This window comes from Mauremys reevesii, linkage group 23 (assembly GCF_016161935.1).
Source record: "Mauremys reevesii isolate NIE-2019 linkage group 23, ASM1616193v1, whole genome shotgun sequence".
Taxonomy (NCBI): domain Eukaryota; kingdom Metazoa; phylum Chordata; order Testudines; family Geoemydidae; genus Mauremys; species Mauremys reevesii.
Genome location: NC_052645.1, coordinates 17,165,375 through 17,180,415, shown reverse-complemented (window position 1 = coordinate 17,180,415; position 15,041 = coordinate 17,165,375). Strand labels below are relative to the sequence as shown.

The 15,041-nt window shown below is 44.8% G+C and overlaps 1 protein-coding gene across 1 annotated transcript in view; it reads right to left on the bottom strand.

Annotated features, from left to right (window-relative positions):
• Positions 1-11,928, bottom strand: part of KPNA6 (karyopherin subunit alpha 6) — a 34,195-nt gene extending 22,267 nt beyond the window's left edge. Inside the window, exon 1 of the mRNA XM_039511409.1 lies at positions 11,815-11,928. Within this exon, the coding sequence (XP_039367343.1) occupies positions 11,815-11,818 (4 nt within the window). The 5' untranslated portion in view covers positions 11,819-11,928. The remainder of the gene's footprint in view (positions 1-11,814) is intronic.
• Between the last annotated feature and the right edge of the window lie 3,113 nt (positions 11,929-15,041).

Genomic DNA, 15,041 nt, shown 5'->3' with positions numbered 1-15,041 from the left:
TGAACTAAAGTATATCTAATTCCCAGGTGGCACATGTCCAGGCAGGGATGACAGTCACCGGCAAGGCAGCATAGGTGAAGCTTGCACTGCTTCTGCCTAGACAATGCTTGTTCTGTGGCTAAAGAATATCGGTCTGGAGGGCTGTCACTCCAGCACCTCTGAGCGTGCACAATAAAAACCAAATCTGTTAACCTTTAAGAACTCCTGGCTCTTTCACTTTCAGAGGATGAAGCCCATCTGAGAAGCTGCTCCTCAGTCATCACACAAAATATAGCTCACATTCTTCCTTTAAAAGAGGAACATGCAGATGGCTAGTCTAGTTAGTCTCGGTTTAAATCACATCACTCTGGCCAAGTCTGGGACAGATTTCACTTCTTCCTGGATGGAAGTATTCCTCTTTGATAGCATGCTCATTCATAGGCTGATGTGTTCCATAGTTAAGAAGCTTCTTACTGCAATAAAGTTTATTCACAGCAATTCCATTGACTAGAAGGGCTACTATTTGCCTTTATATAGAGCTCTTTCCTCAAGAACCCCAGAGCTCTGTACCTCCAAATCAAATCCACTATTAGCCCCCAAGATGTCAAATCAAAAATATCAAATAAACTGTGCTAAAATGACACATTAAATACATTTATGAAACAGGCTGTGCATATCAAGTAGTAAATGTTCTTTCACAGCCTGAATGCATAACAGTAAGCAGCCCCAGCTCAATAGGCCACACCTGTATTTCAGAAAATTAAAAAAAACTGTGTATAGAGCATATGGTTCAATATGTATGATGGAGCAAGGCTGTGTGAAGCTTCGATCAAGGAGACCAGGCAGTGGCAGGGATCAGTAGAGACATTCAAAAAAATACATTAGATTACTAGTCCTGCACGTAGTCCTTGGGTGGGCTGGAAGGATAGTCGTCCTCAGTCTAGTCCAGTCTGAGTTTGGCAACACAGGAAAGGAGGGGAAGCAACCACTCGCCACCCCAAGGCTAACTGAGGGAACAGTGCTATAATCTCCAGTCAGAAACCAAACAAATTTCTTGACCAAGATGGTCATGGCCGCAGCACTGCATCTCAAAGGCAAGTTGTATTTGAATTCCAGTGGGAACAGATGAATCCATTAAAAAACCCCAAACAGGTGCAGAAACTGAACAAGGATTCAGATTCAAAGATTGATGAGACTGGATTAACATTAGTGAGGTTACATCTAGGAGGAAAAAAAAAAAATCTGGAGACTAGCAGCTCAGTTCACTGAAGACTAAGGGAGAAGTTATAGCACACCTTTCACAGAATGAATGCAAGTACATAATGTATAAAAAGCCTTTCCAAATCAATTCTGAATATGCACTGAAATTGAACAGTGAATAAAGGTTATGCGTTTTACAGGACTGTAAGGCATTCAGCTAATCAGAGTCAACTGGATGCTCATGCTATTTCTACACTGTATGTCATGTCTTTTCAGAGGATTGTGGCACAAAACACAAGATTAGTGGTTGCTTGGATTACAAGTAAGTGACTTCTTTTCACTCTCCCGCCTTTCCATTCTGGCAACAGAGTAGAGAAAGTGGTTTTAAAATCCTACCTGAGAGCTTTTTGGAGGTGGGGTGTGGGTTTTTACTATTTAAGGAGTAGGAACAAGTTTACAAATCCTTGCCAGGAAAATATCAGAAACAAAACAATTACAACAACTGTGTAGCTTTTGTTTAGAGAGACATTATACAGTAACAGTCATCAGATCTCTGTTTAACAGGGTGTTACCATATGACAGAGTGAGCATCATTATGACACCTATGACAGGTTTCTAGATTTTACTGAGTGACATACAATTATGCATATTTAAGAGACCAGGCATTACTGTCAAATGTTAATACACAAAAGTGGACAGGTCTGCTTTTTTTTTTGCAGGTGAATGTATTTTGAGTATTGAATAAATTATAACCAAATATCTAAGTACAAGTCTTATTTTGCAGGATACATAATTGGTGTTAATTTTTCCATAATGACCTTCCTTTTTTTTTTTTATAATAATCATTCCTCTACAGTTGAACTATTTTTCTCTTCCCAGCGAGAGGCTGGCAGTAGACTAGCAGATGAGAGATTATTTTTCATTTCCTTTTGTAAGATCATTTCTGCCAGAAAACCCGTGGAGAATTACCAAAAGATCTGTTAAAATCCTACCTAGGTTTTTAATACCATGCTCAACATCATGGTATCCAACCACTTCACTAAAATGAATAGTGTATCCTCAGCCTAAGTGATGCATGACAAAAACCATACCCTGTTAGCCAGTGATTATTTCTCATAGCTGGGAACGGGGTAGAAGGATTTAAATAATTTGTTTTACTTTTTTAAAGTCATTGATTTAGGTCCCATTGAGGCTCTGTAAAGCTAATTTAAAAATGTGCTGTTACAATTTTAGAGGAGCAGCTCATCTCTGTTCGCATCCCCCAAACACCCCAACCCTAATCATACACTAGTGCTAGGGGTAAATAATTTTAACAAATTACAATAAAGGGAGAATCCCTGAAATTTTTACATAACTTTGGTCTAATGACTGTCCATTTTGACCCCTCCAAAGCAGGCCAACATGAGCTACGATCTCCACTCTCCCCCTCGACTCATTTGCAGTCATTGCAAACCTCCTGTGTGAATGTCTAGTGCTGCTGGATCAGAAACCCAACCAGGAATTTTCAGGCTCTTATTTGTTCACCCCCTGCATTACAGAACATGCCTGCTTCAAATAGTTTCCCTTTTGGCAGCCAGTTAAAAGCCTCCTAGCTGAGTCACTGCAGGGACTCACATGGTTAAATCAGGACTTGGGCTGCTGAGTCAGAGGCAAAAGCAGACAGAAAGGGGAAACAATTACATTAGCAAATTTGATAGCATGGATTTTTTTAGTTCAAACACCCTTTCACAAAGGCAGCATTGGAAGAATGTTTCTATAACTAAAATGGAATATGAAAGCAGTTCTGCTGCTGGGCAGGGCAAAGGGGGAAAACCACACCTGACACCTACTGTCTCAGATAGCCTAATAACCAGGGTGAAATAGACACGTGCCACCACATCCCCACCACAAGAGGCCACATCTTCAGATTTAAAAACAGAACAGAACAGTTGTGTCAAGTTTATTATATGCTGTATTTAACTGTAGCATCATCAGCTTAGTTAAAAAAAATTTAAAAAGCATTAGATTTCTACAACTGCAGTAGAGAATTTCATTGAATATATGTGATGAATTCCACTGGTATCAATCTAACCTATTTGCTGAACAGTACTGACCAGCTGTTAAGCTGGTCAATTAACTTATTTGGTGCCATTTCAAGGTATTTGACAAATACCAGAAAAATTCATTGACTAATAACTGCCAAGTACCATTCAATCAATCTCACTATGTTCTTTGTTTTAGTTATATTTTCCTCTCATCTTAGTTGAGTTTCTCCTTTTCTGAGACTTGTCTGCACGTTCCAAGGAACCACTCAAAATTTCTGACTACCTCCCTGTTTCTCAGCTCAGAGTTTGCTCACATGAGGACTCCTGCTGCATTGTAGCCCTTCCTTGCTCCCATAAAACCCACAGCTGAAAGAAATGCCTGGTCACTGCTGACCTCAGTCTCTTGGTATTTTATTGACTTGACACATTGAAACAGTTTTGTCAGAATGACTAACTTGCAGAGGTGTAACAAAAGCCACCCTGTAGTTTGCATAAATTCCCCTCAGATTTCCCTCACTACAGACCTGTGACCTGTCAGTGATGGAGTGGGGAAAGTGAGCAGGAGACACTTCATGCTCATGTTTTGCACATCCCTGAACACAGAGCATCCTTGACAAGGCAAGTTGTCAGATGTTTGGGGTTTTCAAAAAGTCACACAAACATCGAAATACACCCCCCCTGCCCCCCACAAACAATACCGTGCACATCCATAGCTCTGGCCATCCCAGGGCATGTCAGAGTATAAGGCTACAGCACCACAAACATGGCCACCTCTGGGAAAGAAGGCACTAGTCAAGCTGCCCAGAACACAATAGTGGAACAAGGGACAGTCCCTTCCCTCTGTGATCTTTATATGGCCATCCAGAAGAGACAGGTGCTCAGGACAGTGAACAGTCCCAAGGGGAAAAAAACTTCCTATATTATGAAATCAGAGAGGCCCCAACCACAGCATGGAAAACAACCTGGGTGAACCCATGTGTCTGGTTTTGGAGCATTTCAATCCAACACTTCAAACCTAGATGAAGTGCAATTAACATGGTTTCCTCTTCTTACTTTATCGGCAATATCAGATGTTAGGATGTGACAATCTCATAGCAACCAAAAGTCCCCACCTGACCTCTAGCAGACTTGCCTACTAAACCAGTCAGTGAGACCAATACTCAAGTTAAAGAATGATAAAAATTTCCAGAAAAAAAGTAAGGGGTGTGTGTGTGCGCATGGAACCTGTACCCAGGCCTGGGAGAAAAAAGATGGCAGAGATGGCCTAGTGCTATGTTCTCACCTTGTCTCTGAAGCAGAAATGGTAATAACAAAGGCACACAAGATAAAGCCCAGAACACAATTCATACCTACCTCTGACAGATACCCAAGGCCCTTTATATACTGTCAACATTTGCCTGATTTGTCATGCCAATAAAGTATTACTGAATTGAAACTGTAGCACAAAGGGCAATACTAATAGGCAAGTCAGTGGACTAGACACCTGATTTACAACATCATTCACCTCTAAATTTAGGATCTGTCTCATAATGGCTATATATACAAACACGGTGCATGTGGCTAGCAGAGAGTTTCATTATAGGGTGGCCAAGGCTTTACAATACAGCTTGGCACGTATTTGCCCGCAGACACAAATTGACTGCACTGTATATGCATCTCAAGGAGAAATCAAGCTTCAATGGGAAAAAAAGTTTCCTTCCCCATTTCTCTGAAGTTTCTACTTCTGTCTACAAGTTTGTCTTCCAAGCCCAGTTTCATTTTGCAGAATCCCAAACAGCTGCCTGCAGCAGATAAGGAATCAACATATATTTTCAGCTAACTACACAAATTATCTTCAAGGAGGTCAACAGGCCCACATACACTGAACAGGAAACAGATCAATTTTAATAATCACTAGGGTGACAAACTCAGTAGGTTCCTTTCTTTGAAGGGATTGTTTCTGATGAAATGCTTCCCTTCTACAGACTGTGCTCTGAAGGAATGGCTTAGGTTTAAAAATCAAGCAAACCTACTGCAGAATACACGCCTCCATCCCAAAGGGATGAGCATTTCATGGGTTAGAACAGGGTTAGACCCCCTCAGGGGGTCATGAGGTCATTACATGGGGGGGGGGGTCACGGGTTATAAGCCTCCACCCCAAACCCCACTTTGCCTCCAGCATTTAGAATTGTGTTAAATATATTTAAAAGTGCGCTTAATTTATTGGAGGGGGGGTGTCGCACTCAGAGGCTTGCGATGGGAAAGGGGTCACCAGTAAAAAAGTGAGAGACCCACTGGGTTAAAGGATGAGTTAATGGCTATTTAATGGTGCTGGAAACCAAGACAGGCAAAAACAAACAATGAAGTGGAACATCACCATACAATATTTGGACTATTCATTTAAATCTTAAGTGACTGATGTGTCTACAAGTATGTTAGATCATGGAAACCTGCTTCAGTGGGAGTAGTATGCCCTGCTGTTTCATCAGATACTACTTTGGATTTATACAGCACCTACAAGGTTGCTAGGATTAACTCAATATTTATAAAGTGCTTTGAGATCCTTGAATGGAAGGAGTTATGAATGTGCAATAGTTTTGAATACAATTTTATATTAAATAAACTAACATAATATAAATGAAAAAGTCGCCAGCCTCTCTTCTGCATTCATCTGCTAATTGGCACTTCCTTCATCACAAACTAGATCACCAGCTTTCTGCTAGAAAGTGGCAGAAAAATTGTCTCATTCAATTAGAAAACTAAACCATTCAACATTATGGAGCTAATAAAAATAGCAAGAGGTATTCCTAACATATTTTGGAATTTCATTATAATCCCTCTCCCCTCTCTTCCATCCTTCAACCTAGCCACTATATTAGAAAGTTTAAAGAAACACATTCAATTTGAAAACCAGGGGTGGAAATTTTTTTTTTTACCTACCAGAGATTACTGTAACTGAAGTAAATTAGCAAAAATATTGTTTCTTTCAATTTACTTTGTGTAACGGACAGCACTTTGTATATGGTCTGTTTCACTGCTTCTTCTAGAGTTAGTTTCTCCCTTGTTGAAAGGAGACTAATCTTAATGGGGAACAGAAAAAAACCCTTGTAAAATTCAGGACACTATTTCAAAGGATGTGCTATCGAAGTGGAATCTGAACAATTCTTTTAAAGACCTCGATTGGATAGTGTCCTTCTGTAGAAGCTAAACTCCTTTTTAAACAAACAGTCTCTTGCTTTACAAGCTGGCAAAGAGATTCCTCCACAAACAGGTTTACCAGCAGCAGCTACAGATAAGGACCTGTCAACATTTGTCTTTGGAACTCCCTTCTTAAAGGGTTCATAACTAAAAACCAAGAGAATTTGCAGGATGTTTACAATTATAGGGAAAAAACTAAGTTGTGTTTTAGTTGTTGTAACGCACATGCACAAAGGGGTAGAGTCAGTGTTGCATATAAGCCTTAAAAGGACAGCAACAACTTGAAATTAGTTAACTAGTTAAAAGTGGCTTCTTGTATTGCACCTGCCATTCAGTCCCCCTGATAATTTGTGCAGTTTTACATTGACTTTTTCAAGTTGTCTTTGTCTCCTAGTGGAAGACACAAAGGAGCAAAGCTGACTACACTGGAAAGTACTATCAAATGTACAGATTAAACTGAAAATATTCCTTCTGATTTTAGTTACACTATTTTTAAGTGTTACTTATAAACACTAATTGGGAAACAGTTCTGCAAAGACTATGACTTAAGAATGTTCTTTCAACTAGGATATTTTCTGTGTTAAAGGTTGCAGAGTCAAACATTTACATTTTCTCCAGGTAGGTATTTTAATTGAACAAAAATGTTCCTGAATGTTTAACACAAATAAAAACAAATACAGTGAACGCTGAGAACTGTCTTAACATAGCCTGCCTTAGATCCCATAACTGTGTGCTTTGCACACAGTACATTCTGTGCTAGTAAAATGCTTATCCACGCAGTTCTTTTGGCTGTCTGGTGCACCAGTCACCATTGGCTCGTTCCCTTCTGTTTTAGCTACCAAGAGCTAGTGATGTGACATCATTACTGGAACATGCAGCCAGTCTACTCATGGAGCTGGCTGCTTAGAGAGGGAAAAAGTAAAGATTTTCTTCTGGGGAATCAGCAGTCACTTGTTATACTGGTTTTTCACTAAATTCAATCCTTTTAAGATTGCATTTATTCTCCCCATATCTCCATGGGAAGGTAGCCATCCATTCCTCAGCTGACTTCCAAAAACACTTTCCAGCTTCAGTTCTGCTTGCAAGCCACCCCCAACCAAGATTCTGAAGTTTTCAGCAGCCTTCTCACCTGAAGAAGTGCAGTTCTCCTTGTATGTTATGGACAGTTCCCCAGCAAGGATGGAGTTGAAAATCTACGATGTGTAATATTGCCCTAGCTAAGATCAGCTAGGAAGTGCTTAAACAAGAGGATTAGGCATTTGACGAAGTCAAACAGTTAAACTCAGTGTCTGAAATACTCTTGACAATTGCACCATTCCAGATAGCCTTCTTGCAAGAGGAGTTTCAAGGCAATGAGGTATATAAAATCCGGGCATTCCCATCTTTGCTAACATGTGCTCTTTGTTAAGAGTCAGATAGTATTGTATATTTTTCCCCCAATACGAGATTTTAGGTGCATGTGAAGCTTACTTGTATAGAAATTTAAAAAAACACCCAAACACTAATTTTTAACTGTAGGTAATGAGGATACTAATTCCCCTACCTTTATTACACTAACCATTTTAGCACACATTCAATTATCCCAATACTAAATACATGCTCACTGCATCCAGACCAATATGTACAAACAAGCCAAAGCAGCCACCTAGCTACTTAAACTTGCCAACTCTGGGATCCAAACAGTATTGTCTTAGTACCAACACTTGGTGCTACTTGGTATGCTAGATAAACCATCCAAGATCATCATTTATATGCCCAAGTTGCATAGTGAATGAATGAACACTTGCTTCTGAGCTCTTCTCTAACACTGCACATAATCGAGTAGTAGAGTAATATTGTATTTGACAAACATACATGGCCAAATCATTGGCCCAGTGTTATAGATACATAAAGAGGCAGAGTTAACACCATCTGCACCACCTCAACTTTGGCAGTTTCTGACTTTTGAGCACTTAACATACAAAAAGACATACTGGGTCAGACCGTGGCCCATCCATCCCAATATCTTCTGATCAGCCAGCGCCAGAGGCTTCAGAGGGAAGAACAGGGCAATTATTGAGTGAATCATCCCACTGTCCAGTCCCAGCATGCCATGCTACCTTAATATTCTATCAGTGTAGGATTTTAATAAATGGTCTTTTTTTTTAATTAAATAATTGTCACAAAACTGTATGTCTCTTTAAAATAAAAGAGAGTAAGAGACATTAAGGGGAAGGGAAAGTGATCTTTGGATTAAACCATTAGTTTCAGATTGAGGAGAAAATATATATTTTTTTAAATTCATTGTTCACTTTTCTACTGTGATTTTTTTAAATCTAATATCTAATTCTCTGGTCAGAATTTTACATTCCAAGCTCTATCCTGAGTCCTTATAGAACTGCACAGGCTAGAACATCTTTAAGCATCACCTTCCCCAGACAGACTTGTGGCCACCTTAAGTAGTATTTTTGTGGTGTGCCACAGAAGAGGTATTTGGAGGTGGAGTAAAAGCTTGTGGCAAGGTCATGGTGTGCTAATTGTATCCCAGCATGAAGGACGTTTAACTAGAGCTGGCTTACTAGACAATATCAGCAGTCAGCTCCAATAAGATGCTAGTCCTTGCTTTTACAAAAGCCTCTTTAGTCTGTTGTATAGTTTGTCCTTTCTTCCCCCCTCTCCAATTCAAATCATGCCCTGCTAGTTAAAACCCAAGAAAACAGAGTCTCACATTTTTCTGGGTAGGAAGTCTGCATAGCAGGCCCAATGAGAGAAGATCAGAGCTTCTCAGGATGCTACTAAAGTAGTCTTTGAAAGGCAATGTTCAGTTGTCATTTGTTTGTAGATGTCGGTTCGCTATAGCTATAAACCATATTTACTACACTGCTTAGGACCAGACAATAGCCCAGCTACGAGAGTTTCCTCTCATTCTCTACACAACACCAGAGCCAGCCTATTCTGCTGTAGACAGAAGAGTCAAATCAAGTTTCTGTAAAGTCCATGACCAGCACTTGAACTCTAGGACCGCAGTTCCCTAAAGCAAACATATGGCAGTGCTGTTGCTGCTGCCTATAGAACTGAGTAAGTCACTGTACTCGTCTACCACCACCATGGACTACATATTACATTCAAACAGAGTAGTTACAGTTAAATAGGATTTTATTTTAACCTAAATCAGAATCCAAGCAGCACTCTATTCAGGTGTTTAGAGCACGGTCTTAACCATTTTAATAGAGTGCTGTTACAACAGTTTGATCTTGGCTACCCACGGAAGACCCAGATATGTTTAACATGACTGCAGCACTATACTGAAAAACTTTAATTCCTTAACACAGCAAGGGAAAACAGGCCCCTAGGGACAGCTCAGTTTTCTCCAGTCATCACCTTTTTATGTGGCATCTCCATTACCGGAGGATTGCAACCACAACAGTCCATTCTGTACAATCCTCTGCTAATCTAATCTTCACCTTCTATGAAGCTTAAAATGTAAACCAGTCCAAGATCCCTAGATACACGTTGATTAATGAGAGACCTGACACTAGACCATATTCAGACTGTAGATGAAGATTTGCTAGCAACAGCTGCATTTGAACACTGTTGCTGCTGGAAGGTTTCTGGCATAGTTTCCTTGAAGGCAGAACCGGGCTTCCCCTGCCCCAACCCAAAGACAATAATATAACAGTACTATATAACCAGTACTGAGAGGCAGGAGAGGTCAGCTATATAGTTAAGGTCTCAGAAAAGTAATTCCTCTTCATACTGCTCAGAGAACAGTGCTAGAAACCTGTAAGCAACACTCACATTCAAACAGCTGTTGCTATTTAGCTTGAAACCAAGGACAGGGCACCAACAAGCTGAACATCTGTACAGAGCTATACAGGCCCCTACTCAGCAGCCCACTTCTCTCAAAAAGGATTAAATAGATCTATAGAACAGAGAAGCATTTTTAAGTCTCATTCCTGGCTACCTCAGGATCTTTCCCCTACTAAGTCACTAGGAAACAGTCCTAGATGGATCCCACATACACAGTGAAAGTTTTGCCTCAGAACTGGACTTTGGTAAAAAAAAACACAAACCACACACAGAGCTAGGGTGCCTTGAGTTAGGGAAAAATTGGTCCACTGACCTTCAGGGAGTGTATACGGCTCATCTAGTCAATGAGAAAGGGGAAGGGATTGGTCAGCAGCATTTTGCAGAAAGTAGCTGATAGTGAGTAGCTTATGTTTTAATCTTCATACGTACACCTTGAGTATTATTTAGACAGAGGCCACAGTGTGCTAGGTGCTTCCCAGACATGCAAATAGACAATGCCCAGCTCCAAAGAGCTGGTTAGGTAAGCACATTTTATAAGTCAAGAGATAAAGTGATTCCTCCCCACCCTGTGCATTTTATGGCTGGCATACCAGCCTGACAGCCAGGTGAACAGGCTGGCAAACTATCCCATTGCTGCAATGATTTTTGAGGAACAACAAAATGACTGTGGTTGTCTGTTTCCTCTCTTCCAAGTATTGCTGATAAAGCTCAACCAAATACTCTTTACCATGCAACACTGGCAGCACAATACAGCACCTTCCTTTCTAGACGAAAAGGGCAATGCCTCTGAAATGCTACCACTTCTGGGGTGGAAGATGTCAGCCAACAAACTAATTAAAACAAAAGTGAAGGCAGGGAAATTGTGGCTAGGACACTGGGACAAACCCCCTAGTGTGCAAAAAGGACAATGGGGTTTTGTGCATCCCCCCAGAGCAGGCTGCAGCAACCCTGTATTGCGTCTCATGGTCTCCCAGAAAACCTGCACAACCCCTTAAACTGCATCCGAGCCAGGGGCCCTAACTACACCTCATCGGCATGCCCGCATGAGGCTGCTTCACCATGACGGGGGGCAGCTTTCACCAAAAGCCAGACCAGGCAGATGGGCCGGGGGGGAGAAGTGCCAAGCGACCTGCGCTCAGAATGAATAAGCAGAAGCGTCTCCAGAGAGACGGGAGGGCGCTGACACCCAGACCGGCCCTGGAGTCACCCTCCAGCATCGCCGCCACCTCCCCACCCCCCATCAGAGACTCAGCCCCCCACCCCGGGGAGTCAGAAACACCGGCCGCCCCGCGACGCCGCCCGCAGACCCCCCGGGGAGCCAGGAAACGCCGCCCGAGAGCTGGGGGTCCGGGGGGGGGCAGACCCCGCCCCCCAGAGCCAGACACCCCCGGGGGCGGAGGGCGGCAGGGCAGCCGGGGGCCGCTAACCCCAGACACACTCGGGAGGAGGGGGGGGTAACCCCGCCCCGCCCCAGGGGCCCGGCGCGGAGACCCGGCGCTCGGATACCAGGGGGATGGGCTCGGGGTCAGAGCCCGGCGAGCGGGGCCCCGGGGCGGGCAGGGGCGGCCGGACCCGCCGGGCTGGAGCCTCCCCCCGCAGGGCCCGCCCCCCGCAGGGCGCAGCGGGACCGCAGCGGCCGCCTCACCCATCTCCGGCTCCGGCGGCTCGTCACCAGGCTCCGGCTCGAGCTGCGGCGGCCACAATATGGCGGACGGGGACGGGGGAGGGGAGGGAGGGAGAGCAAAGAACGGCGGCCGGGAACGGACAAACCTCCCCACAACGCGCCCCGCCCTTTAAAGGGGTAGAGACACCGCCAGGGGGGAACGAGGTGCCTCCTCCCGCCCGCGGCAGGTGTCTGCGCTCCTGGGCGCCCTCCTGCGGCTGGGCATGGGGAATAAGGCGCCAGGGCTCCCAGAGGGGTCAGGTCTGGGCTCATGGCGGGGGGGCTGGTGCTGGGAGCCCAGGGCTGGGGTCCCACAGCACCCATGGGCTTCTGCTGGAGGTGGCAGGGTGCCAGCCTGCCCCCCTGCCCTGCCCCCTACTCCCCCCTGCCCTGCCCCTTCCGGCCCTGACCCCCGCCCAGTCCTCTGGTCCCACCAGCCCCAACCCCTGCTCCTGCCGGCCCAGGCCATGCTGCCCTGCCCCCTGCTCCCGCCAGCCTTGGCTGACATCCTGTTTCCTCCAGTTCCTCCTCTGGACCAGGCTGGCTGATTCTGGCCAATCAGAACCTCCCCTTCACTCCAGCACCAGCATCCCCCTCTGCACAGCCTAGGCCTGGCCGCTGTCACCCACCCGAAGCTAGTCCCACAGCACATGTCCCAACAGACTTCAGTGCAACGACTTTCTGCTACCTGCCACCCGACCCAGACTGGAGCTGGGACCTAGAGGTGAAAGGCTCCATTTCCCATGACTCATTCCCTGATCCATCCTGTTCCAATTCTGACTGCGCCCAGTAACTGTTCCTCCAGCATCACTACCCACCCAGCCCTAGGAAATGTGCGAGTGAAAGTGAATAAGGAAAAGTTATTTACTTGTTCCCATAATATAAGAACTAGGGGCCACCAAATGATATTGATGGGCAGCAGGTTTGAAACAAATAAAAGGAAGTTCTTCGCACAGTGCACAGTCAACCTGTGGAACTCCTTGCCTGAGGAGATTGTGAAGGCTAGGACTGTAACAGGGTTTAAAAGAGAACTAGATACATTCATGGAGGTTAAGTCCATTAATGGCTATTAGGCAGGATGGGTAAGGAATGGTGTCCCTAGCCTCTGTTTGTCAGAGAGTGGAGATGGATGGCAGGAGAGAGCTCTTATGTCCTGATGTGTTTGAAGCCTGTTTGCTTGTCTCTGCGGGCAAGGGAGATTTACACATCCAGACGAATGACATTTTCTTGCTGTCTGTGGTAGGAAGTATTAAGTGTATGATTCCATGCTGGAGCGAGTGCAGAACTGAGCCTGCCGGTATCCCCCCCAAAAAACCAGCTATGTGCTTTGCTAGCAGCATCAAGCCTGCTGGGAAAGGATTAAGAGGGTTCTGCTGAGTCACTAAGAGAGGTGGGAGTGATTTCATAGAGCGCTTAGGGCATCCTGTAGAAAGAACACAGGGAAATGGCTGATGTTTGTTCTCCTCTTGTCTAATAGAGTGAAGAGAAAAGGAAGTTGCTGGAGGTGGTTCAGAACCTGTACAGAATAAAATTCTTCCCAAGAATATTGACCCTAGCTGGAGGAGGCAGCACCTTTCCAGTTGTGTTGCTCTAACCTTCAAAGGAAGAGGGGTAGGGGGGAGGTTGGGGGGAGCACATAAAGGAGACAATCCAGCTTCAGATTTGCCATCTCCTCTTGCATGGGAGGAAGCTCTCCTCCTCCTTCCCATGGACTCTGTCCCATGGGCAGCCTTAATTTTTTTTGATGGCTTCCCCGTTGAAGAGGCACAGCTGCTGCTTGCACCCTTCCACTGTATCAGTCCCTCTCTCCAGCCCTGGCTGCTCGGCCACTCCCACTGCAAGGCTTTGTCATGGCTCTGCCAAGGATAAGTGACATACGACCCACATGTACCTCCCATTCATAGGGTTGCTGGGGGCACTTCCCTCTCCTGCCCCTCGGGAAATCAACATTAAGGTGATCCTTCCTCCGCTCTATTAGACATGGAAGGAGAAGGGTTGGGGGCCCAGGTGCCATCTAGTCACTCCAGGTTTTTGCATCCTCCGTTGCTTAGAGAGGAGCATGATCTTTATGCAATGTGATAACAATGTAGAGTTCCACTGGCCAAACATCCTTAATCAATGACAGACTGGTTGTCTCAGAGGACGAGCTTATGGTTCCTGGGACAGCATGACATCCCCAGCCCCCAGTGGCATCATCTGGCTGTACTGTACGCAAGCCAGGCCCTGCAGAATGGGTCAGCTACACATCCCAGCTTGGAAGCTAGCCTCACATGCTCCAGCAACCTTTACCAATACACTGCTGGAGCACAAGTCAACATCCCCTCCCATGAAGCTCTGGCTGGTCAATTTTCTGTGAGCTGGGGGCTGATTGTTCTCTCTTCTCTTACTCACCTCTTGCTTCAGATCGTGGAGACCAAGCAGCCTGTTCTTATCACAATGCAAACACACACAGAGGTCCCCAGTTAAATAACCTGCTGATCAATGGACAAAGGGTGGGATTGGCAGTGAAGGAATTAGAGGAACAGGAGCAAAGCCTCACCCAAAACCACTGAGAAACTATTATTGTTCCTTGAGAAGAATGGTTTAGTAGTTCCGTATGTATAGTCTACTTATGTCACTGCTGTTTATTATCTTAACAGGAGGCTTCTTAGGTCAAGAACGGGATTGTCCAGGGTCCTGATTCCCCCCCCCCCCCCCGCCTTTCACCTGGAATATGTCACTTAACTGCTTCCAAATCAGAATGCTAGTTACAGCTGTAAGGGTCTATCCCATGCGCAAGGCAGGAGCGAATCCGACCCCCTCTTGTGTACTGAAGATTAAATATTAAAATCCCAACCACTGGCTAGCCCTGGATTAAAGCAAAGACACATCCCAGGTACATGTTTGCTTCCACCATTTTCCAAAACCAGCTTGTTCAGGAGAGTGAAGAACAAAAATAAAGATTTCACATTTGGCAGGAAGGGAAAAGTTCTGTTCCTAAGTGTCGCAGGGCAGCCGTCGCAGGGCATAGCTCTATATGCCACAGACATACACAGAGCTAGCCTGGACTGTGGCCAGTCATCCATTAGGGGAGCCCAGAACACAGTGAACTCTCACAGCTGATTGGACTAACACGGGGCTTAAAAGCAAAGTTTTGTTGTGGCCGAGCACAGAAGTTCAGTGTTAGTTCCAGGCTGGTAGGGCCGGGGGAAAGCCAGTGACCACCCACT